The 24,585-nt window shown below is 41.9% G+C and overlaps 1 protein-coding gene across 4 annotated transcripts in view; it reads right to left on the bottom strand.

Moving 5' to 3' along the window:
• Positions 1–2,348: 2,348 nt before the first annotated feature.
• LOC106600623 (EMILIN-3-like) overlaps positions 2,349–24,585 on the bottom strand; it is a 60,513-nt gene continuing 38,276 nt past the window's right edge. For 3 of the 4 annotated variants that reach the window (XM_014192118.2, XM_014192115.2, XM_014192114.2), the window contains 5 exons: positions 9,410–9,532; positions 7,159–7,472; positions 6,715–7,046; positions 6,123–6,473; positions 2,349–5,841 (listed from right to left, as the gene is read on the bottom strand). In XM_014192118.2, coding sequence (XP_014047593.1) covers positions 4,696–5,841; positions 6,123–6,473; positions 6,715–7,046; positions 7,159–7,472; positions 9,410–9,532 — 2,266 coding nt within the window. In that variant the 3' untranslated portion in view covers positions 2,349–4,695. The remainder of the gene's footprint in view (positions 5,842–6,122; positions 6,474–6,714; positions 7,047–7,158; positions 7,473–9,409; positions 9,533–24,585) is intronic. The other variant, XM_014192117.2, reaches the window with a different exon arrangement.

The raw sequence follows: 24,585 nt of genomic DNA, 5'->3' as shown, positions 1-24,585 counted from the left end.
TTGGTCTTTACAGTGCTGCAGCCCTCGAGGACTAGGACTGGGGACACCTGGGTTTAGGTTGTTGTTCTTACTGGTCTTGTGTTAGTATGTTGTAAACCCAGAGCTTAGCCAGGTGAGTCGCTGTGCTCCAAGGCCCCTGTCTTGTCAGGCTCCTCTCTGTCCTAGCAGAGCCATGATCTGACTCATCTGACCCATTCTGTGCCAGTCCAAATGAAGGGAACAGTACTGCTCAGCCTTGGTATAGCTACCCTCTGTTATTACACATGTAATATATTGGATAATCTGGTAGGTGACCTGTTGCAGAGGTAAGCACTGCCTAACTGGCAAGCATTAAAAACATATTTTAATTTATTTCAGTGTTTTCAAACAAGTTTAAATGTTTCATAAGCAAATCTATTTATATTAAATATAACACTTGCATACCATTATAAATGGCCAATTGTATTGTCCAATATTATTGTCTTGTGTTTTAGAAAAGATAAACAAAAAGGTCTTAAATCACTAAAGATTCTACCTTAACGAACAAGAGTTTAGAGTGATTTCGCTGAGGATTATCTGGTGTCATGGAACTACTAAACCTCATCCAGCTACATACTGTAAGCACTTTCACATTATTAGTTCCTCACTCATTTTTATTAAGGAATAAAGTTCTAAAGCTGATGGACTATCAGAATTCTTGAATAGTTTGGCATTACAAATGCTTTCCCCTTGTCATGCAGTAGAAGATATTGCATGGAATCAACTCAGTAGGCTAAAGGGTTAAGGTGTAGCTTAAAGTTGGTACTACATCAGCTTAAAACACAACCAACTCCAGATCCTACATCCCCAAAAGGTGTTTCTATTAAAGCAAATTAAAAGATGAATACACAACTATATTATAAAGATATCTTTCTCTGACAATTGGATCAGCGTGGTCCGGGTTAGGGGATAACTTGTCTAGTTAAATAAAGGTTTTAAAAATAATAATAATAAGAAAAAATAAATAATTGTAAGGAGTTTATTTCTCCTTGAATTGAAGCCATCTGTATCTGCATTAGTATCTTTTGATTATTGTCCAGTTCTGATGGAAATTTATTTTTACCGTTGTTGTTATTGTCAAAGTAAGCTAATAAAATTAATCCATGTTGCCCTGAAATTATTGTACACACTTAGAAAAAAAGGTTTGCTAGGCTGTTCCAATAGCAGAATCCTTTTGGTTCCAGGTAGAACTCTCTGTGGAAAGGGTTCTACATGGAACCCAAAAGGGTTGTTCAAAGGGTTCTCCTATGGGAACAGCTGAAGAACTATTTTAGGTTCTAGATGATACACATTTTTTCTAAGAGTGTAGTTTGGGGGGGGGGGGGGGCATTGGTTCAGAAAGGGGCTAGAAAGATAAGAAAGAGGGGAGGAGGAAGGAGAAGAGGAAGAGAGAGTGGTCAGAGCTGTAGCCTGCCCGTCTTTCTCTGACTGCATCCTTAAATAAAGGTAAAAAAAAAATAAAAATGAAATTCTCTCACCCCACCAAAATAAGGACTCACAGTTAATCTTTGGTTCTCATTGTAATATCTTGGCAACTTCCAACCATTCTTTAAAACAAGGATTGACAGTTCATCTTTGGTGACTTCTAACCAGTGGTCTGTGATACGTGCTGATGCAGTAAACCTGCTGACGGTGCAGCTCTCGTGCGCTTAGTCAAATCCTATCCCTCTGTTTACTCCCTAGTCCACCTGACATGGAAAAATGTTCTTCTTCTGTGAAGTGGGGGAGATTAGTCCCTGACTGTCCCTTTGTGTTGGAAATACCACTGAAATACTAAAGAACAAAACATAAAATCTCTGTAATCAGAGGATTTGGTGCCTCCTGCTGGTTATTCTTAGAACTGCATCAGAACATGAGAAATTAGATTTTCTTTTTTTTTTTTACAAGTGCCAGTCTGTTTTTGCTATTATGTCAACTCCCTGGTAAGAGCACAAACAGATCTGGACCAGGCTACTACCAAAACACTTCAGCATACTAATATTATGTCTTAGACATCAGAATGACCAGAAAATAAACCACAACACTTTAAAAGTAAAAATAGCCTTTGAATGACCAAAACATCACCCAGAATATTTTTACGCTATTAAAATCTCAGAATTGAAGAAATTGTACATTTTCTCTCATCTCTAACTATCAGGAAGCCTGAAAGAACAGTCTGAGTGGGCAGAGAGATTCTATATACTCATGACCTCTCCTTGACTGACAGCTCTTTGAAATGCCTTTGTGGTCACTGCCAGGTAACAAGGTAAACAATGAGACAAGTCATTCCGAGCCTAAATAGTATGCCTCAAGCCATAGACATAAGGGAATGTACATGAAAACAGCATACAATAAGTGTACTGGACAATTTATTGGTAACTCTGTATTAGCATTAGATTTGACAATATGGTCAGGATTGTATGCAATGATCAGACATTAATGATCAGACATTTATGATAGGCCACCATAGCAAAAAGATCGACAAGAACACGCATGAGAAATAATGGTGAGACATAATTTGACATAAGATACATAATTAGAGCCATACGCCTGATATAGGCACCCGGCCACCCTACAGTGTGCAGGACCCATTGATTTGTGTAATTTGTAACACTCATCTCCTGTCCGAATGCTTTTTAAAACAATTTTATAACAACATGTGATATCACGTGAAAGTTAATTACTTATGATTCAGGAAATACAACTACAGAGATTGATGGGGAGGGGAGAGGAACCCATGTACCCCACTTTAATCAAGCAGGCTTCAGTCACCCACTTGTCTTCAGTCACCCTAAAGGTTGAAGCGGGAGACAACAGCTCACACTGGGCAGATAGGTGTCCTGCTCGCACGGCTTCCTCACCTATGGAGCTGGATCAAAGGTGATCTCATTGAAGAGTAGATCCAGGAGCCCGTCTACGTAGCCTGTAATGTTTTTCAAAAGGGAAATGTTTGTTAAATGGGTAGTGAATTTAATTGTATTTTATGATTCTATCAATTCGTGAATGTAGCAATCTACTCATTCTACAATGTGTTTTCTGGTGTTTTTTATTTGAAATATGCAATATTTGGTTGTGCAGTTTTTGTGAAACTTTTCAATGTTTGTATTTTTAATTTTAGTGTGTGTGAATTGCTAAATTGATGCAGATTTGAAATGAATAACTATAATTCTCCCCCTCAAATCATCATGACTAGACCCAATGACACAAGATACATCAACTGTAAGACAACAACCGCACAATGAAATGGCTAAATATCAAATTCCTTTTGTGGACAACATTCCTTCTGGCCAGCTGTGTGTTCTAAGACTAAATGTAGGGGGCTTAGGGATGAAAGATAAAAACCATATACTGTAGTGACTCAGCTGTGTTATGAAAATATACTGTTTACAAGTCAAAACAGCCACAGTTGCATTATTTGACGTTAGCCCTATGATCCCCCAAAAATGTTGGCTACCGTGTCAGACACATCAAAAGATCCACTGTCAATGATGATACAGCATCCGTTTTCAGGACTAGACTCATCGAATGTTCTCCTCAATTGGTGAAGCAACTTCACTCTAAATGTGCACGCGCGTGCCATTATCATCATCATTTTTGCTGCAGCCTGTCCACCCGAAATTAAAAGCAGCCACTGATATCTGATGGCTTCATTCTTCGGAAAATAGCGTAAGGTTAATTTTACACGATTGCATCCAGTCACAACATAGTGTGCTTTTTCCGACGTGCTAGTAAGTAGCTTGCTAGCTAACAGTCACACAACAGATGAAAGGTTATCAGTACCTGTGGTCGTACGTTCTGTTTGAGCTAGATACTAGCTTATGGTTTGTTAACAAAACCAAATCAAGGCGATGGTGGTTTTAAGGCAGAACATAATATGTTAATACGATAAGACGCTACCGTTGGTGTTTTACACTTCTTGCTTTATGTGACGTTGCATAAAGCCGGAACTAAATCCTTGGTTGTGCCTGTCCAGAGACAGAGAAAGGAGTATCTGGCCTGCCTCCTGAATCCAACTGTTTGACACCGGTGGAAGGGACCAGTAACTGTATGATCAAACTTTATCAATGTATAAGCTACAGTCATTTTGATGATGTTCGGAACCTTTATGGAGAAATACAAAAAAATGAATGTTAACAAAATGTATAGCACCTTTCATATTGACATACAGTATTTTTAAAGGAAGAGTCCACACAGAGAGTAGAGTGTGCTTGCAGGGTAGAAACCCATAGTCCCAACCCACTGGGCACTGGTTGAATCAACGTTGTTTCCACGTCATTTCAATCAAATTACGTTGAACAAATGTGGAATAGACATTGAATTGACGTGGGATATCATTTGCTTTGTTTTTGTTATTCATTTTTTACAAATATTTCTAATACAGTATAACAATGCAGTCATCTTTTCTTCATATAAGTTAAAAAGTCAGTTAATATCAATATAAAATGTGAAAACAAAACTATAAGAAAAAAACTAAATGCCCCTTTAGAAGAAAAACTTGAGGGAAAATATTGCCCAACTATACAACCAAGGGTGCATTTCAATAGCTTCAAATGGCCTATTCTACTCATCTCCTCTCCTTCACTGATCTGAAAATGTAGTATAGGTGAAATAAATCTGTTCTCAAGTTTCCCATTTGAGCAGATGAAGGAGAGCAGAAGATGAGAGGACATACACACGTCGTTCTCCGTAGCTCAAGTGTTACTGGTCTCCCCTCTGATTGGCTGAGCCCTTTCCGACACAGTCTTTCATTTCTCCCTTCAGTTCGGCCAGCTGTGTAGAGTGACTGGCCATCGTTCCTTTGACCTGTGACAGGTGCGAGTCTGAGTGTCTCTCCAGCTCTGTCCTGATCCTCTCCAGGTTGTCCGCCAGCTCCCCCAGGCTACCACACTGTCCCTCCACCTGGGCCACTCGACTATCCACCTCCTTTACCTCCCTCTGCACCCCCAGGGCCGTACTCCGGCAGCCCTGCAGCTCCCCAGCCAGTCTCCTCCTCAGGCTCACCAGCTCCCCCTTCAGCTGGGCTAGTCGGTTCTCCCCGGCCCCCAGGAGGTAGGCCTGGCGCCCCACCAGCTGGGTGATACCCTGGACCTGGGTGGCTAGCTGATTCTCCCTGTGTGTCCACGTGGCGTTAGCATGGCCCACTTCCTTAGTGAACAGGCTAACAGAGTCCCTCAGGCCCTTCAGGGTGCGGTTGACTGAGTTGACGTTGATCTTGAGGAGGGTGATCTCTCCCTGGACAGAGCCTTCCTCGTCCTCCTGGGCAATGCGGTTCAGTAGGGTCTGCAGGGTGGTATTGAGTCGGTCGAGCTGGTCAGCATGGGAGTCCAGACGGCCTGACACCTTCTTCTCCACCGCCTCACACTCCTCCACTAGGCCTGTCCGTGCGCCTCCTCCAGGGGGAGTGGCGTGGGAGCAGGAGGTGGTGCAGAGGAGCTCCAGGTCTGTGAGTTTCCTCTGGATGCAGTCCAGGTCTCCTTCCACCCTCCTCCTGACCGACTCAATCTCTGTCTCCAGGGCGGGCATCACCTGACCCTCCAGCAGAGCTGGGGCGGTGGCGTTACTCAGCTCCTCCAAAGCCACAAACACCCTCTCCTCCAGGGACTTCAGCTTGTCCTTCAACAAGGTCTTGAAGCCGTCCAGACCCCCAGGCACCTTGCCAACCCCTACGTGCCCAGACTCGGTGACATTGAGCCTGGCATCTATGTCTTCCAGACGGGCCTCTATCAGGGTCTCAATGTGGATGGTCTGGTCAGTGAGAGCAGCCTGAAGCTCCCGCTGGGACTCTGTTAACCCCTTCACTGACTCCTCCAGCATCAACATCCTCTGCGACAGGCTGTTCACCTGCTGGGACAGTCACATGTCAGGCATATAGTGTAGCAATAAGACGTTTTGCAAATATTTTAGTAATATACAAGTTTTGGCCATTTAGCAGACAATATTTACCTGAATATTTCATATTTACATTGAGTATCTGTAACCCAATTTTCACACTGCATTTTTCAAGGTGTGTATGCCCATAACATTTGATGTGGTAGCTAGTGTTTGAAGTATTGATGAATTTCTGTTGCCTCAATAAAAACATGCCATGTCCAGTAGCATTGAGAAACACCCAAAGTTTTTGGTACCTGTCCACAGCAGCTCTCAGTGAGGGTGAGTCCCTGTATCTGTGCCTGCAGAGTACCCAGCTCCTCTCTCAGTCCAGTTTCTCTGCCATCCAGAGACTGCTGTATGTGCTCCTGGCCGTTCATGTGTTCATTATGGCACTGTCTCTGGACCTCTCCTATCCTCTCCTCACAGTGGTTCTCCAGGCCAGACAGACGCCTCTCGAAGCCGTCCAGGATGTCAGCGCGGACACCTGCTAGTTTAGCATCCAGCAGCTCCTCCAGGATGGAGGGAGAGACTGACCCAGTGATGGGCCTGCCAGTCGCAGCTTCCAACAGCTTTTTCAGATGCCCTTCATGGCCCAGAACCATGCCCTGAGGAAAGACAATGGTTTGGCTTTAGGAATACCTCAAATTCTTTGACACTGTAAGTGAATGACATTGTGTGGAAATAGCCCAGTCCAGAGCCATAGATACACAGAATCTCAGTGTGAGATTCAGAATGTTACCAATCAGCAAAAATTATATTATTGATTTAGACATCTGCTTGTTTATCTACATTTCCATAAGCTAGCATAAACCAGTCAATTAACATTAACAATACCGTAGCACCCACCTGTATCTCCTCAAGCACATGTCCTTTAGCTTTGAGCTCATCCTTCACCTCTGTCACCCTCCCAGCCAGGTCTCCAAACCCAGGGAATCCCTCTCCCCCCTCCAGGCCATCTGGGATCCCGTCTGGGATCACCCCAAAGCCAACAGAGGAGTCTGAAAGACGGGGGACGGTGGAGAGCAGGGAGCCCAGCATATTTTTTGTGTCCTCCCGGAGAGAGAGGCGCAGGCGGTCTTCTAGGCCGGCCATCACCCCGTTCAGAATGTCCAGATCCTGGGTCAGACGAAGCAGGTCCTCCTCCAAACGATCTAGACGGTCTCCACCAACTTTATTACCTAGAGAGAAAGAGAAAAAGTTATTACATAGGGCAAGGGAGGGAGAGGGGAAGAGTGAATCACAGTCTGAAAATATAAATTGGCAAATATTTCACCCGCTGTCTGGACTCACCATAGTTGGGTTTGCCATTCCCGGTGGGCAGTTGTCCAGTGGGGATGGGTCTGCTATCAGGCTGACTTGGGAAGGGGCTCCCTGGCTCCAGATTAGCCCCACCAGGGACAGGTTTGTGGTTCAGGGGAGGTTGGGGGTGCCCATGTGGGTACCCCTTGATCCCTGCTCGGTGTGGGGCACCTCCTTTGAAAGGGGGCAGAGAGGTGGGTCCATCGTAGCAGTTCTCCCCAGAGTAGCCAGGACAACACCTCCACTCCAGCTCAGTAATTCTCTTATAGCCCACCTTATACTTAGGCTTGTAGAAGGTCCGGTACCTGGAGTGGATGGAGAGGAGAGAGAAGAAAACAAGAGGTCAGTGACTATCTTAGAAAGTGAGATGGGAGGAGAGAAGAGGATACATCAAAGGATCAAGGTTTGTATAATGAGATTGGGGAGGGTATGAACAGTAGATTAGGCGATAAAGAGATGCTTTAGTGTGATGATGATGCATTCTCAGATGAAGGATTGTTACAAGGGTCATTGACCTCACTGAGACTTTTATGTCTTAAGGTGTCTACTCTACTTTTCTACTGAAGAATAGTGATCTCTACTCTCTCTTTCCTCTCTGTCTTCTATGTCATTCCCTACATTTCTTTTGAAGTAGAAATCCCTTTTCTCTGTGATGTCACTACAGAGGACCTTTGAGAGGCTTCAGTCACATCAGAGAGAATCCGACATCCCAGCTCACACACTCATTACAGAGATGAGCTATAGACACACACGCGCACACATACAAACTCATGCATGCACACAAATGGACACAGCACAATTTCACTGACAGATTACTGTAAATCTATACTGAAAAAGTGGCCTCTGTAATAACCATAATATGAGTTTGTTTATAATCCACTGAGATGGAAATAAATTGTCAGATTTTATAAGAATCCAATTATTATGAAAACTAGCAGACCATTAACACTTTCCATCCTTTGAGGCCTGAGCAGAGTCACAGAGCCACTGACCACAAACACAGCTGAAAGTGCAGCTGGAGGGACAGTGTGGAGATAACTAGTAATACAAACTGACACCACTAGAGGGCAGTACATATATATATGAGTCCCAATGCATAGTACACTACCTACTTTGCTGTGCCCGTCAAAACTGTATGGAAAGTGTACAGCAGTGGGATGAGTCTCATAAACCACGTTCCCATCCACAGTTTTATGCGAGTCAAGTCATACCATACAAAAAAAAATCATGACAGCTGTGATGGAAACAGGAAGTTTCCATACAATTTTATAAATGCCAACAGATCATTTGTTCGTTCGACATTGTGGGATCTTTTTGTGTCTTTAAAAGGATTTTTACAAGAAAACATTTATGCATAAATATTGATATAATAACTATCATATCGAAGTAAATTTGGAGTCATGGTGTGTGGTCCTCCTACTACGACTAGGGATTGGCCTACCATGCAGTTTATTAGGCTAGAAATGAAATAAGTTATGATGAACTTTACAGCATGGTGAATGTGCAAGGTGATGAGCCTGATGCTCCTTTCCAATAAATATTGAGGGTGTTATTCTAGTGACATGATGATCAATGCTTGGCTGCTGTTTTTACAAATGAAAACATTCTGACTCTTATCCATAATATCATCATCTAGACTAGCCTGCCTACAAAAGTACCAAGATCAGAGTAAACACATTTGCAATTTAAAACAGTTTTTATGGCAAAACCCATTAGAGTTGTAAATGTGATGGAAATTATTTGAACATTAGATTCTTATTGAGTACATGAAAACGTGCATTTCTTATGCGCTACGTAATCACATGTTTTTATCTGCAACAAGCCAGTTGGTTGGAAACACCACTGGTGGGTTTCAGATTCTAGAATATTCACATGAAAATATGTTGCCAATTGGATGGAAAGCTAGCTACTGTCAGTATCTATTATGTATGTATCCTCTCTCATGTTACGATACGTATGGTAGTGTCAGAGGTGGGTCTGAACTGAGTGTAGTAACTATCAGGGTTGGGGTCAATTCCAATTGAATTTAAAATACCAATTAAATTATTGAATTCACTCATGAAGTGAAGAATTTACATAGCATTACATTCTAATTAAAACAATCCTTCAACTCATGGAATTGAATTGGAATTAAACTATTTGGACTTTTTGAATGGGAATTGAATTGTAATTGTAAAAACAAAACATCTTTGGAATTGAATTAAATTGGAATTTAATATTTTTTCTAAGAGTGTAGACTTACATGACGACAGGACACTTCTGCCCCCAGATGCACTTGGTGGTGTACTCTGCCTTCACATAGGTGGCCATGCCGTCCTCCATCGTACACGTGATGTTCTTCTGGATCACATACGCACAGTGGTTTCTGTTAGAGATAGAAAGAGAGGAGAAAAGAACAACAACAAAATACAACATCAAGTCCTCAATCCGACGTTGTGTCTCTCTGGATAAGAGCGTCTGCTAAATGACTTAAATGTAATGTCTCCTGTAGGACTTTGTGTAATTAAGCTTTCTATAACAACATTAGAGACAATTGCTAATCCAACAGACACAGCTGCTTTTCATAACGACCAAGGCCGGAATTCAATAATTTTGTACCACACTTTCTGAAAGTACAGTGATGAAATTTCCAATGACACTTGATTCCCCCATTCAGTGCGCTATACTTTAGGCCAAAATAAAATGTGAAGATTCCGGGCAACTTGCAAAATGCAGAAATGTATTCTTGCCAATAAATCTGTGGTTGATCTCTGTCATGGCCACATACCTGCTGGCAAAGCAGGAAATTCCTCTTAATGGCATCCCAGAGGTTATGAGTTCAAATCCCAGGTGTGGTTGCGTCCAAGTGTGCTAACCAATGTTGAGGTCAGTTCCATTTACATTCCAGTCAATTCAGAAAGTAAACCAAAATCCACTTTGACATTTTACGAGAATTAGAATTGGAATTTCTGTGTACTTCCTGAATACAGTTCGTTGTTGTATATTTTGAGTACCAGGATGTGTACTCACAGCATGTGCGGACCAACTGGCAAGTGTCTTCACTGACATTTTCAACCTCTCCCTGACCGAGTCTGTAATACCGACATGTTTCAAGCAGACCACCTTAGTCCCTGTGCCAAAGGAAGCGAAGGTATCCTGCCTAATTAATGTGATTGACTGTTATTTTATAAAATAATTACATACCATGTAAAGTTATTATGCGATTAAATTACTCATGTAACAATTAATTAAGTAGTAATCTGGGGCACCATGGAAAAAAGTTATTTAACGAGTTACTATCTCCCAACTAAACTATAAAGACATAAATATCTCTTACATCAGTCACAGTCAATGCATTCATTATTATTTACCTTCAGTCTCATTCTGAATGTCACAAAATCCTTGGATGTCTGCACGAACCCTAGCATAAATGATGAATCAGCAATATACAAATTGACTTAATTATTTATTTACTAACTAACTAAATAATCACATAGAATTACATAAACACACAAACAGAATAGCTTACACCTTAATTACTACATAATGCAATGACAAGTCCTTAGTGGACTAAACCCGATATGACGGCTTGGAACACATTAGAAAGGGGTGGGGACAGATAAAGAGCGGGAAAGACAGAATGGACCCACTACATACAGTTGATAACTATGCTCGTGGAAATGCTAGTACTTTGCACATGAACGGACGCTCATTCAAAAGAATTGCAAAGTACACTACCGTTCAAAAGTTTGGGGCCACATAGAAATGTCCTTTTTTTTGAAAGATATTATTTTGTTCATTAAAATAAGATCAAATTGATCAGAAATACGTGTAGACATTGTTGATGTTGTAAATGACTATTGTAGCTGGAAATAGCAGATTTTTTTATGGAATATCGACATAGGCGTACAGAGGCCCATTATCAGCAACGTTGTGTTAGCTAATCCAAGTTTATAATTTTAAAAGGCTAATTGATCATTAGAAAACCCTTCTGCAATTATGTTAGCACAACTGAAAACTGTTGTACTGATTAAAGAAGCAATAAAACTGGCCTTCTTTAGACTCGTTGAGTTTTTTTAAGCATCAGCATTTGTGGGATTGATTACAGGCTCAAAATGGCCAGAAACAAAGACCTTTCTTCTGAAACTCGTCAGTCTATTCTTGTTCTGAGAAATGAAGGCTATTCCATGTGAGAAATTGCCAAGGAACTGAAAATCTCGTACAACGCTGAGTACTACTCCCTTCACAGAACAGCGCAAACTGGCTCTAACCAGAATAGAAAGAGGAGTGAGAGGCCCCGGTGCACAACTGAGCAAGAGGACAAGTATATTAGAGTGTCTAGTATGAGAAACAGACTCCTTACAAGTCCTCAACTGGCAGCTTCATTAAATAGTACCCGCAAAACACCAGTCTCAACGTCAACAGTGAAGAGGCGACTCTGGGGTGCTGGTCTTCTAGGCAGCATCTAGACATCGGCATTGACACTTTTTGCACTAACTCTTTTGAGTCATCATATACATGCTAATACTGTTTATTATCTATCCTCTTGCCTTGCCACTTTACACCTACCTATATGTACATACACTATACATACAAAAGTATTTGGACACCCCTTCAAATTTGTGGATTCGGCTATTTCAACCACACCTGTTGCTGAAAGGTGTATAAAATTAAGCATACAACCATGCAATCTCCATAGACAAACATGGGCAGTAGAATGGCCTTATTGATGACCTCAGTGACTTTCAACATGGCACCGTCCAACAAGTCAGGTCATAAAATTTCTGCCCTGCTAGAGCTGCCTTGGTCAACTGTAAGTGCTTTTATTCTGAAGTGGAAACGTCTAGGAGAAACAATAAACAACAACAACAAATAACACATATGGAATCATGTAGTAACCAAAAAAGTGTTAAATAGATCAAAATATATTTTATATGTGAGATTCTTCAAATAGACACCTTTTGCCTTGATGACAGCTTTGCACACTCTTGGCATTCTCTCAACCAGCTTCACCTGGAATGCTTTTGAAGGAGTTCCCACATACGATGAGCACTTGTTAGCTGCTTTTCCTTCACTCTGCGGTCCGACTCATTACAAACCATCTCAATTTGGTTGAGGTTGGGGGATTATGGAGGACAGGTCGTCTGATGCAGCACTCCATCACTCTCCTTGGTAAAATAGCCCTTACACAGCCTGGAGGTGTTTTGGGTCATTGTCCTGTCGAAAAACAAATGCTAGTCCCACTAAGCCCAACCAGATGGGATGGAGTATCGCTGCAGAATACTGTGGTAGCCATGCTGGTTAAGTGTGGTTAAATAGATCACAGACAGTGTCACCAGCAAAGCACACCCACACCTTAACATGTCCTCCTCCATGCTTCACGGTGGAAAATACACATGTGGAGATCATCCGTTCACCCACACCGCATATCACAAAGACACAGCGGTTGGAACCAAAAATCCCCAATTTGGACTCGAGACCAAAGGACAAATGTCCATTTCTTTGCAGCAAATTGACCATGAAGGCCTGATTCAAACAGTCTCCTCTGAACAGTTGATTTTGAGATGTGTCTGTTATTTGAACTCTGTGAAGCATTTATTTGGGCTGCGATTTCTGAGGCTGGTAACTCCTATGACCTAATCCTCTGGAGCAGAGATAACTCTGGGTCTTCCATTCCTGTGGCATTCCTCATGAGAGTCAGTTTCATCACAGCGCTTGATGATATTTGCGACTGCACTTGAAGAAACTTTGAAAGTTCTTGAAATGTTCCATATTGACTGACCTTCATGTCTTAAAGTAATGGTGGACTGTCATTTCTCTTTGCTTATTTGAGCGGTTCTTGCCTTCTTATGGACTTGGTATCTGACCTAACAGGGCTATCTTCTGTATACCTCCCCACCTTGTCACAATGCAACTGATTAGCTCAAATGCATTTTGAAGGATAGAAATTCCACAAATTTAACACAACTCAAGGATATAACCCAGATGCGGATAGTACAGTTCTCAGATGATTTATTTAAAACACGGGGCAGGCAAAGGGCAGGTCAAGGACAGTCAGGGGTTCGTGGTCAGGTCAGAGTCAGGCAGGTACAGGACGGCAGACAGGCTCGGGGTCAAGGCAGGCAGAACAGTCAGAACCCGGGAAAACTAGGAAAACAGACTTTAGAAAAAGGAAGACGGGAAAGCATGCTGGTAAGACCTGACAAGACAAGACGAACTGGGAAGATACAAATAGAGAACACAGGAATAAATACACAGGGGATAATGGGAAGATGGGCAACACCTGGAGGGGGGTGGAGACAAGCACAAAGACAGGTGAAACAGATCAGTGTGTGACAAAATTAACTTTTAGGAAGGCATACCTGTTAATTGAAATGCATTCCAGGTGACTACCTCATGAAGCTTGTTGAGAAAACGCCAAGAGTGTGCAAAGCTGTCTTCAAGGCAAAGGGTGGCTATTTGAAGAATCTCACATATAAAATATATTTTGATCTGTTTAACCTGTTTAGGATAGGGAGCAGTATTTTCACGGCCGGATAAAAAAACGTACCCGATTTAATCTGGTTATTACTCCTGCCCAGAAACTAGAATATGCATATAATTGTTTGATTTGGATAGAAAAGACCCTAAAGTTTCTAAAACTGTTTGAATGGTGTCTGTGAGTATAACAGAACTCATATGGCAGGCCAAAACCTGAGAAGATTCTAAACAGGAAGTGCCCTCTCTGACCATTTCTTGGCCTTCTATAGCCTCTTTATCGAAAACAGAGGATCTCTACTGTAACGTGACATTTTCTAAGACTCCCATAGGCTCTCAGAAGGCGCCAGAACGGGGAATGATGACTCTGCAGTCCCTGGCTGAAAAACAGTAGCGCATTTGGGTAGTGGTCGATCTGAGAACAATGAAACGGGTGCGCGTGTGCACGTGAAGAGTCCATTTTACATTTTCAGTCTTTGAACGAAAACGACGTCTCCCGGTCGGAATATTATCGCTATTTTACGAGAAAAATCGCATGAAAATGGATTTTAAACATCGTTTGACATGCTTCGAAGTACGGTAATGGAATATTTAGATTTTTTTTGTCACGATACGCGCCGGCGCGTCACCCTTCGGATAGTGCCTTGAACGCAAGAACAAAACGCCGCTATTTGGATATAACTATGGATTATTTGGAACCAAAACAACATTGGGTGTAAACTAGAAGTCCTGGGAGTGCATTCTGACGAAGAACAGCAAAGGTAATCCAATTTTTCTTATAGTAAATCTGAGTTTGGTGAGTGCCAATCTTGGTGGGTGTCAAAATAGCTAGCCATGATGGCCGGGCTATCTACTCAGAATATTGCAAAATGTGCTTTCACCGAAAAGCTATTTTAAAATCGGACATAGCGATTGCATAAAGGAGTTCTGTATCTATAATTCTTAAAATAATTGTTATGTTTTTTGTGAACATTTATCGTGAGTAATTTAGTAAATTCACCGGAAGTTTCGGTGGGTATGCTAGTTCTGAACGTCACATGCTAATGTAAAAAGCTGGTTTTTGATATAAATATGAACTTGATTGAACAAAACATGCATGTATTGTATAACATAATGTCCTAGGAGTGTCATCTGATGAAGATCAACAAAGGTTAGTGCTGCATTTAGCTGTGGTTTTGGTTTTTGTGACATTATATGCTAGCTTGAAAAATGGGTGTGTGATTATTTCTGGCTGGGTACTCTCCTGACATAATCTAATGTTTTGCTTTCGTTGTAAAGCCTTTTTGAAATCGGACAATGTGTTTAGATAAAGGAGAGTCTTGTCTTTAAAATGGTGTAAAATAGTAATATGTTTGAGAAATTGAAGTTTTGGGATTTTTGAGGAGTTTGAAATTTGCGCCACGCCCCTATCATTGGATATTGGAGCGGTGTTCCGCTAGCGGAACATCTAGATGTAAGAGCCTGTTGGGCCTACTCATGATTAACTTTGTCAAACGCTGTTTAAAATAATTTTTTATGATATTTTTCTCGTAAAATAGCGATAATATTCCAACCAGATGACGTTGTATTCATTCAAAGGCTGAAAGAAAAAAATGGAGAATTCTCATGAACGTGCATCTCCACTGTCACTGTCCCCAGGCTGACCACTCCCAAATTCTCCTGCTGTTCTTCGCCCAGAGACAGCAGACACCCCATTACACTTTCTGGCGCCTTCTGAGAACCAATGGAAGCCTTAGAAAATGTCACATTACAGCAGAGACAAATTGTCAGACAGGGCACTTCCTGTATGGAATCTTCTCAGGTTTTGGCCTGCCATATGAGTTCTGTTATACTCACAGACACCATTCAAACAGTTTTAGAAACTTTAGGGTGTTTTCTATCCAAATCCACTAATTATATGCATATTCTCGTTTCTGGGAAAGATTAGTAACCAGTTTAAATCGGGTACGTTTTTTATCCGGCCGTGCAAATACTGCCCCCTAGCCTTAACAGGTTAATGTCCATTGCTCATGTTTCTTGGCCCAATGCATAGTCTCTTCTTCTCATTGGTTTCCTTTAGTAGTTGATGTTGAGATGTGTCTGTTACTTGAACTCTGTGAAGCATTTATTTGGGCTGCAATCTGAGGTGCATTTAACTCTAATGAACTTGTCCTCTGTAGCAGAGGTAACTCTGGATCTTCCTTTCCTGTGGGGGTCCTCATGAGAGCCAGTTTCATCATAGCGCTTGGTAGTTTTTGCGACTGCACTCAAAGAAACTTTGAAAGTTCTTGACATTTTCCGGATTGACTGACCTTCATGTCTTAAAGTAGTGATGGACTGTCGTTTGTCTTTGCTGATTTGAGCTGTTCTTGCCATAATATGGACTTTACCAAATAAGGCTATCTTATGTATACCACCCTTACCATGTCACAACACAACTGATCAAATGCATCCTCTTTGGCTAGGTGGGACGCTAGCGCCCCATCTCGACAACATCCGGTGAAATTGCAGAGCGCGAAATTCAAAATACAAAAATCGTAATTTTAAACATTCATGAAAATACAAGTGTCATACATCATTTAAAAGCTTAACTTCTTGTTAATCCAGCCGCTTTGTCAGATTTCAAAAAAGGCTTTACGGCGAAAACAGACCATGCGATTATCTGTGGACAGTGCCCCGCATACAAAAGCATTAAAAACATTTTCCAAACCAGCAGAGGCGTCACAAAAGTCAGAAATAGCAATAAAATAAATCACTTACCTTTGAAGAGCTTTCTCTGATTGCAATCCCAAGGGTCGTGATACCCTGATGAAGACAGCTTGGCTGTCGAAATGTTGGATATAACATTTTTGCATCTGAGCTCCTAGAGTGTGCGGCTCTCCCTTATTTTCAAGTTTTCTACTCCGCTAGCCAGCACCTCGCCTTAATAGGTGCGCGTTTCTTTTTCTTCTAGATTGCAATCCCAAGGGTCCCAGCTACACAACAAATGGTTGTTTTGTTCGATAAAGCCCTTATTTATATTAAAAAAAGTCAGTTTAGTTGGTGCGTTTGATTCAGTAATCCACCCGTTCCACTAGTTCAACATGCATACAAAGGAATCCCAAAAGTTACCAATAAACTTAGTCCAAACAAGTCAAAACAACGTTTCTAATCAATCCTCAGGTACCCTAATATGTAAATAAATAATAAAATTTAAGACAGAATGTTGTATGTTCAATACCGGAGATAAATAACGAGGTGTGCGCCCTCATCCACGCGCACCACAAGACTACAGTCAAAATGAGAGCCACCTTGAAAAACTACAACTACTAATTCATTTTTCAAAAAACAAGCCTGAAACCCGTTCTAAAGACTGTTGACATCTAGCGGAAGCCATAGGAACTGCAATCTGGAAGGATTTCCTTTGAATTTCCCATAGACAAGCATTTCAATGGGTGGTGACCTCAAAAAAAAACAATTCTGGATGGATTCTCCTCGGGTTTTTGCCTGCTAGATCAGTTCTGTTATACTCACAGACATTATTTTAACAGTTTTAGAAATTTCAGAGTGTTTCCTATACAATACTATATGCATATCCTAGCTTCTAGGCCTGAGTAACAGGCAGTTTACTTTGGGCACGTCAGTCATCCAAACTTCCGAATACTGCCCCCTAGCCTTAAGAAGTTTTAAGTAGGAAAGAAATTCCACAAATGAACTGTGCAAAGCTGTCTTCAAGGCAAAGGGTGACACTTTGAAGAATCTCAAATGTATATATTTTGATTTGTTAAATCTTTTTTTGCTTACTGTATGAATCCATATGTGTTATTTCATAGTTTTGATGTCTTGTAAAACATTTTTAAAAATAAAGAAAAACCCTGGAATGAGTAGATGTGTCCAAACTTTTAACTGGTATTGTATGTAATGTGAAATTGATAGACACTAACAATCAAACACAAACAATTCACACAATAATGTTATGAAACAATGAATGTGCACAAATTGACGGGAGAGCACATTCTGGAGAGAGATGTGCATTGTGCATTTTAGCCACACTCCCCTTCTTCTTGGACTGTGCCATTCCCGCAGCCGCCACAATATATTAGTCTGGGCCTCTTCAATGGATTTGCTCACTGAGATGGGCACGAATAAGACCGGTGTCTCGTGTGCCTGTAAAATATATAGAAATATATTTGCTACAGCTCAAATAAAAAAACAGTCTATCAACCAAATCATTGACCAGTCAACTAATTGGGGTCAGCCCTACTTTGCCGCAAGTGGATTTTTCAGCAAGACAATAATCCCTACCACACATCACAATTCACAAAATCAACAGTTTGAAATGGCCATCTCAGTCTCCAGACTCGAAACCCATTGAAAACCTGTGGTTTGAATTGGAGGGCAGTCCATAAGCACAGACAAGGATCTGGAAGGATTCTGTATGGAGGAATGATTCAACTCAATGTGCTCTCCATCTCACAAGACATTTTAGAAAAAGGCTTAATGCCGTTTTCCCCACAAGGTGAGGTATTGAAAGGCATTGCAAACAGGGGTGTCAATAACCTTTACCCCTACCTTTTTGAGAAAAAAAATATGACTTGTTAAACAAAATCTCTATCTCTGAGCAATTGTATTAGTATAAAATAATATAATTTCCCCCAATAATTTCGGACCCCACTGTATAACATTATTTTAAATGTCCCAAAATGTATATAATAATCGCAGATTGCCATTTTAAGCAACACTCTGTGATATTTGTTAACCATCAATAAGTAGACCCACCAACAAAACAAAACACTACCAAGCAATATTAAACTAGGATTACAAGATATTTTCACGTGCAAATAACTAAAAAGACTGAACTGGCATTGACCTGACTTGACACCTGCTATATTTATGGAGTTATGATAATAGAAACAGGGTAGCAGCAGAATACATTATAAGTTGACTGACTTTATTGTCCCTCTCATGATGTGGCCCTTTCTGGGTAAGATCGTGGCTTCCTCCTCCCTCTCACTCTCTCTTACACCCAGGTTCTGTTATCTCAGGCCATACATTCCTGGCGGAGACACTCTCCCCCTGGTCATGCAGAGAGAGAGACACAGAGAGAACAAAGGATTTCATGTGGTAAACACCTAAATCCCCAAAATGGGAATATGAAACAAAATGTCCACTTGTGGGAATGATTCATGGACACTTAAGGGACGGGTATGATGAGTGTGTTTCAGTTGGTGACCTCAGAGAGGACAGAAAACACACATAACTATATCTCTCAATGTGTATATTTGTCAATTATGGGGTTTGTGTCTAATTGTTGTATAAAATGAATGAGTAAAGATGAAACTCTTTGTGAAATGATGTAATGTGATGTTAAACCTTTAATGTGAGAGAATTGTATTTCCTTGAAAGTTTAACTAAGTCATTGGCCCGCCCCCATGAGCACAGACATGATCAGGCGTCATAGAACCGCCTTTTTTATTGTTATGAATAAAACCCCCTCCTTAGGAAACCTCTTCAGACCACGCATACCTAGGTGTCAGCTGAGGTGGCACAGGTTTGAGAACCAAGACTGAGCAAACCCACAGCGTGAGCTGTGATTGCGAATAGTTTAGACTAAGCAAACCCACAGTGTGAGCTGTGATTGTGAATAGTTATTGAATTCTTAACCATACCACGTGGAGAATTGGCTACACAGCTGGAAATGGTTAAACTCTGAGACTATCGATCCCTACAGAATAAGAGCAAATCTTAGATACTAATTACTAGTCTGCAGCTAGAAATGATGTAAACCTGGGATGCAATTACCGACAACCACCGAAACATCTATTCTATGGGAACATTTCTGAATGGTACTCTGAGGTATCCATTCTAACCACGAAATACTTTGATCTTCAGGGAAACAGAAAGAGAGAGAGAGACTTGGATGAACTCTCCAGCAGACAGACCGGATTCCAAAAGAAAAGATCACGCCACATGGGCGTAAATATATATTGATTGCAATTATTCCCGAATGAGTGAGCGTTCATGTGCAAAGGATTAGCATTTCAAATAATATAGTTATCAACTGTGTGTAGTGATCCCTTTTGTCTTTCCCGCTCCTTTCTCAGTCCACACCCACTTCCCTTTGTCCACCAAGCCGTCATATTTAGCCCACTAGGGAATCTTCCCTATCATTGTTAGTAACTAATATCTACTATTTGTTTGTTTATGCATTTCTGTGATTATTTAGTTAGTTAGTAAATAAATGATTAAGCCAATTGGTGTATGGATGATTCATAGTAAAGGCTGGGTTCGTGCAGATAACCAACAATTTACAACGTTTGGAAGGAGACTGATGTGAGGTAAAGAATAATTCATTAATAGAAGACTAATTGATCAGATATAAAATATCTGAAGAGTTATATTCGAAAAATTATAACTTTGAAATCTGAAGATTTTCCATGGTGCCCCGAGTTCCTAGTTAATTACATTTACATGATTAGTTTAATCACGTAATAATAATTACAGAGAATTGATTTGATAAAATAACAGTCTTCACTTTTAATGATGCCAAAGACACGACATCCCCATGAGGAAATTTTGTTTCAGTGTCATGTACATGTTTAAAGTGGCATTTAAAAACAAACAAGTTGACAATACAACTTTCATAACAGTTACAGTTGAAGTCAGAAGTTTACATACACTTAGGTTGGAGTCATTAAAATGTATTTTCAACCACTTCACACATTTCTTCTTCACAAACAAGAGTTTTGGCAAATCGGTTAGTACATCTACTTTGTGCATGACACAAGTAATTTTTCCAACAATTGTTTACAGACAGATTATTTCACTTATAATTCACTGTATCACATATCCAGTGGATTAGAAGTTTATATACACTAAGTTGACTGTGCCTTTAAACAGCTTGGAAAATTCCAGAAAATGATGTCATGGCTTTAGAAGCTTCTGAAAGGCTAATTGACATCATTTGAGTCAATTGGAGGTGTACCTGCGGATGTATTTCAAGGCCTACCTTCAAACTCAGTGCCTCTTTGCTTCACATCATGGGAAAATCAAAAGAAATCAGCCAAGACCTCAGAAAACAAATTGTAGACCTCCACAAGTCTGGTTCATCCTCGGGAGCAATTTCCAAATGCCTGAAGGTACCACATTAATCTGTACAAAAATAGTAAGCAAGTATAAACACCATGGGACCACGCAGCCGTCATACCGCTCAGGAAGGAGACGCGTTCTGTCTCTTAGAGATGAACGTACTTTGGTGCAAAAAGTGCAAATCAATCCCAGAACAACAGCAAAGGACCTCATGAAGATGCTGGAGGAAACAGGTACAAAAGTATTTATATCCACAGTAAAATGAGTCCTATATCGACATAACCTGAAAGGCCACTCATCAAGGAAGAAGCCACTGCTCCAAAACCGCCATGTAAAAGCCAGACTACGGTTTGGAGAAATATCCTCTGGTCTGATGAAACAAAAATAGAACTGTTTGGCCGTTATGACCATCGTTATGTTTGGAGGAAAAAGGGGGAGGCTTGCAAGCCCGAAGAACACCATCCCAACCGTGAAGCACGGGGGTGGCAGCATCATGTTGTGGGGGTGCTTTGCTGCAGGATGGACTGGTGCACTTCACAAAATAGATGGCATCATGAGGGAGGAAAATTATGTGGATATATTGAAGCAACATCTCAAGGCATCAGTCTAGAAGTTAAAGCTTGGTCACAAAATGGTCTTCCAGGAGTGGCTATCACAAAGCCCTGACCTCAACCCTATAGAACATTTGTGTGCAGAACTGAAGGCAAGGAGCAAGGAGGCCTACAAACCTACCTCAGTTATACCAGCTCTGTCAGGAGGAATGGTACAAAATTCACCTAATTTTTTGTGGGAAGCTTGTGGAAGGCAACCCGAAACGTTTGACCCAAGTTAAACAATTTAAAGGCAATGCTACCAAATACTAATTGAGTGTATGTAAACTTCTGACCCACTGGGAATGTGATGAAAGAAATAAAAGCTGAAATAAATCATTCTCTCTACTATTATTCTGACATTTCACATTCTTAAAATAAAAATTCAACTGCACGTTCCAATAAAAAGAGACTAGCCTGCTGGCCTTACAGTGTCAACAGGAACAATAGCCTGAGCTATTTAGGAGGGATATCACACATGGCACAAATTATTGTCTAGTTCTGTTTTTCCTGCCGAGGGGTGCCCTATATCTGCGCCCAGAGGGGAGTAGTTCAAAGTCTGGGTACAGGGGGTGGCTTGGTTCTAAAATTATTTTGTGAGATGTTTAAAGATCTCACCCAGGCCTGTCTGTTTGACTCCGACAACATCCAAATGAGCAGGATTGGAGTGAAAAACACAACCTTTCACCTATACTCCACCCTGTAGCCCTCTGTGGTTTGTGCAAGTCACATGCAGTTGAGTTGTAGCCATTAAGATCATTGTCTGCCTTGTCACTAACAATGAGGAGCAGGCACATTCCCTCCCACCACAAAATAGTCAGCATGAATGGCGCTGAACGTCTGTTGAATCACATGTTCCATTGCAACAATACTGAAAAAAAGCAAACAAGAAAAAAACACCAACAGTCCCACAGCTAAAGACTTGACAGAGAATGCTGTGATGTGTTAATTCTATGTAGTGATTATTAGGCTACATTTTTTGTTACCTATCGATGTACATGTGTGTTATGTTCTTGGTTGTGTATGTATGTGTTAGAAATTCCAGATAATCACACACATACACACATGTTTTGTTCTATCCTTGTGTGGACCTAAAATTGATTTCCATTCAAAATCCTAAACATACCTAACCATAACCCTAACCCTATCCCTTACTCCTAACCCTAAACCTAACCACTAACCCTTTACCCTAACCCTAATTGTAAACTAACACTAATTGTAACCCTAACCCTAACCCCTTAGCTTATAGCCTTTGTCCTCATGGGGACCTTTCCCATGTCCCCTAAGCTTAGGGGTTATGGTTTTCCTTGTTTTACTATCTTTGTGGGGACATTTGGGGATTTTAAGTCCCCACAAGGATAGAAGAACATCCCCCCTATATTTCCACTGCCCTGGAGCTAACTCAAGTCATATATCTGGTGTGGTGGTCTGCCTGTGACATATCCCCAGGGTCCTGTGTGACCTGGGTAATTTAGGAGGCCTATTATTACCTGGAGAATAGATGTCTCTGTCTGCGTACCTTGAACTCTGTCAGGCTCCACTGCTGCTAAAGGCATAGTAGAATTAAAGATTGCTCAACTCTGTATAAACTCACTGGATGCAGGGGTTCACGTGCCTTTTATACTTCTGTGCCACCATGAACTGTGTGTGTGTATATAAACAAAATGGCGTCAGTGCCACTGTAATAAACCAAACAATCTGGCACTATAAATGAGCACTAGGCAGTGTGTTGGTAAGCCCAGTCTCATGACAGTGTAGTAAGCCATTCACAATAAAAAAGCTACTATCTCTATGGAGATGTAAGGCAAGGGTGAGAGCAAGGGCTAGGAAGGAAGGGGGAGGTTGAGGGTGAAATGGAGGGATAGGGAGGAAGGGGAAGGTTAAGATGGAGGTGGAGATTAAGGGTGAGATGAAGAGGGAGGTTGAGGTAGAAATGGAGGTATAGGGAGGAAGGGGGTGGTTGAGGGTGAGACAGAGGGAGAGGGGGGAAGGGGAAGGTTGAGATGAAGGGGGAGGTTGAGGTTGAGATGAAGGGGGAGGTTGAGGTTGAAATGGAGGGATATGGAGGAAGGGGGAGGTTGAGGGTGAAATGGAGGGATAGGGAGGAAGGGGGAGGTTGAGGGTGAGACAGAGGGATAGGGAGGAAGGGGAAGGTTGAGATAAAGGGGGAGGTTGAGGTTGAAATGGAGGGATATGGAGGAAGGGGGAGGTTGAGGGTGAGACAGAGGGAGGGGGGAAGGGTAAGGTTGAGATGGAGGGGGAGATTAAGGGTGAGATGAAGGGGGAGGTTGAGGTTGAAATGGAGGGATATGGAGGAAGGGGGAGGTTGAGGGTGAAATGGAGGGATAGGGAGGAAGGGGGAGGTTGAGGGTGAGACAGAGGGAGAGGGGGAAGGGGAAGGTTGAGATGGAGGGGGAGATTAAGGGTGAGATGAAGGGGGAGGTTGAGGTTGAAATGGAGGGAGAGGGAGGAAGGGGGAGGTTGAGGGTGAAATGGAGGGATAGGGAGGAAGGGGAAGGTTGAGGGTGAGGGTAGAGCGTGACTGAGGAAGGGGAGAGAGAGTGAGTGAGATATAGTGAGGAAGGGTGTGGTGAGTCTATAGGTGAAGTAGGTTAAGGGTGAAATGAAGGGATAGGGAGGAAGGGGGAGGTTGAGGCTGAGGGTGAGACGGAGGGATATGGAGGAAGGGGGAGGTTGAGGGAGAGACGGAGGGATATGGAGGAAGAGGGAGGTTGAGGGTGAGACGGAGGGATATGGAGGAAGTGGGAGTTTGAGACGGAGGGATATGGAGGAAGTGGGAGGTTGAGGGTGAGACGGAGGGGTATAGAGCAACTGGGAGTTTGAAATGGAGGGATATGGAGGAAGTGGGAGTTTGAGATGGAGGGATATGGAGGAAGTGGGAGGTTGAGGGTGAGACGGAGGGATATGGAGGAAGTGGGAGGTTGAGACGGAGGTATATGGAGGAAGTGGGAGGTTGAGGGTGAGACGGAGGTATATGGAGGAAGTGGGAGGTTGAGGGTGAGACGGAGGGATATGGAGGAAGTTGGAGGTTGAGGGTGAGACGGAGGGGTATGGAGGAAGTGGGAGTTTGAAACGGAGGGATATGGAGGAAGTGGGAGGTTGAGGGTGAGACGGAGGGGTATGGAGGAACTGAGAGTTTGAAATGGAGGGATATGGAGGAAGTGGGAGGTTGAAGGTGAGACGGAGGGATATGGAGGAAGTGGGAGGTTGAGACGGAGGGATATGGAGGAAGGGGGAGGTTGAGGGTGAGATGGAGGGATAGGGAGGTAGAGGAGGTTATTTAAAAAAACACTTTTTTTACCTT

The sequence above is a fragment of the Salmo salar genome, chromosome ssa03 (assembly GCF_905237065.1).
Source record: "Salmo salar chromosome ssa03, Ssal_v3.1, whole genome shotgun sequence".
Lineage (NCBI taxonomy): Eukaryota > Metazoa > Chordata > Actinopteri > Salmoniformes > Salmonidae > Salmo > Salmo salar.
This window is presented reverse-complemented; position numbering and strand designations above follow the sequence as displayed.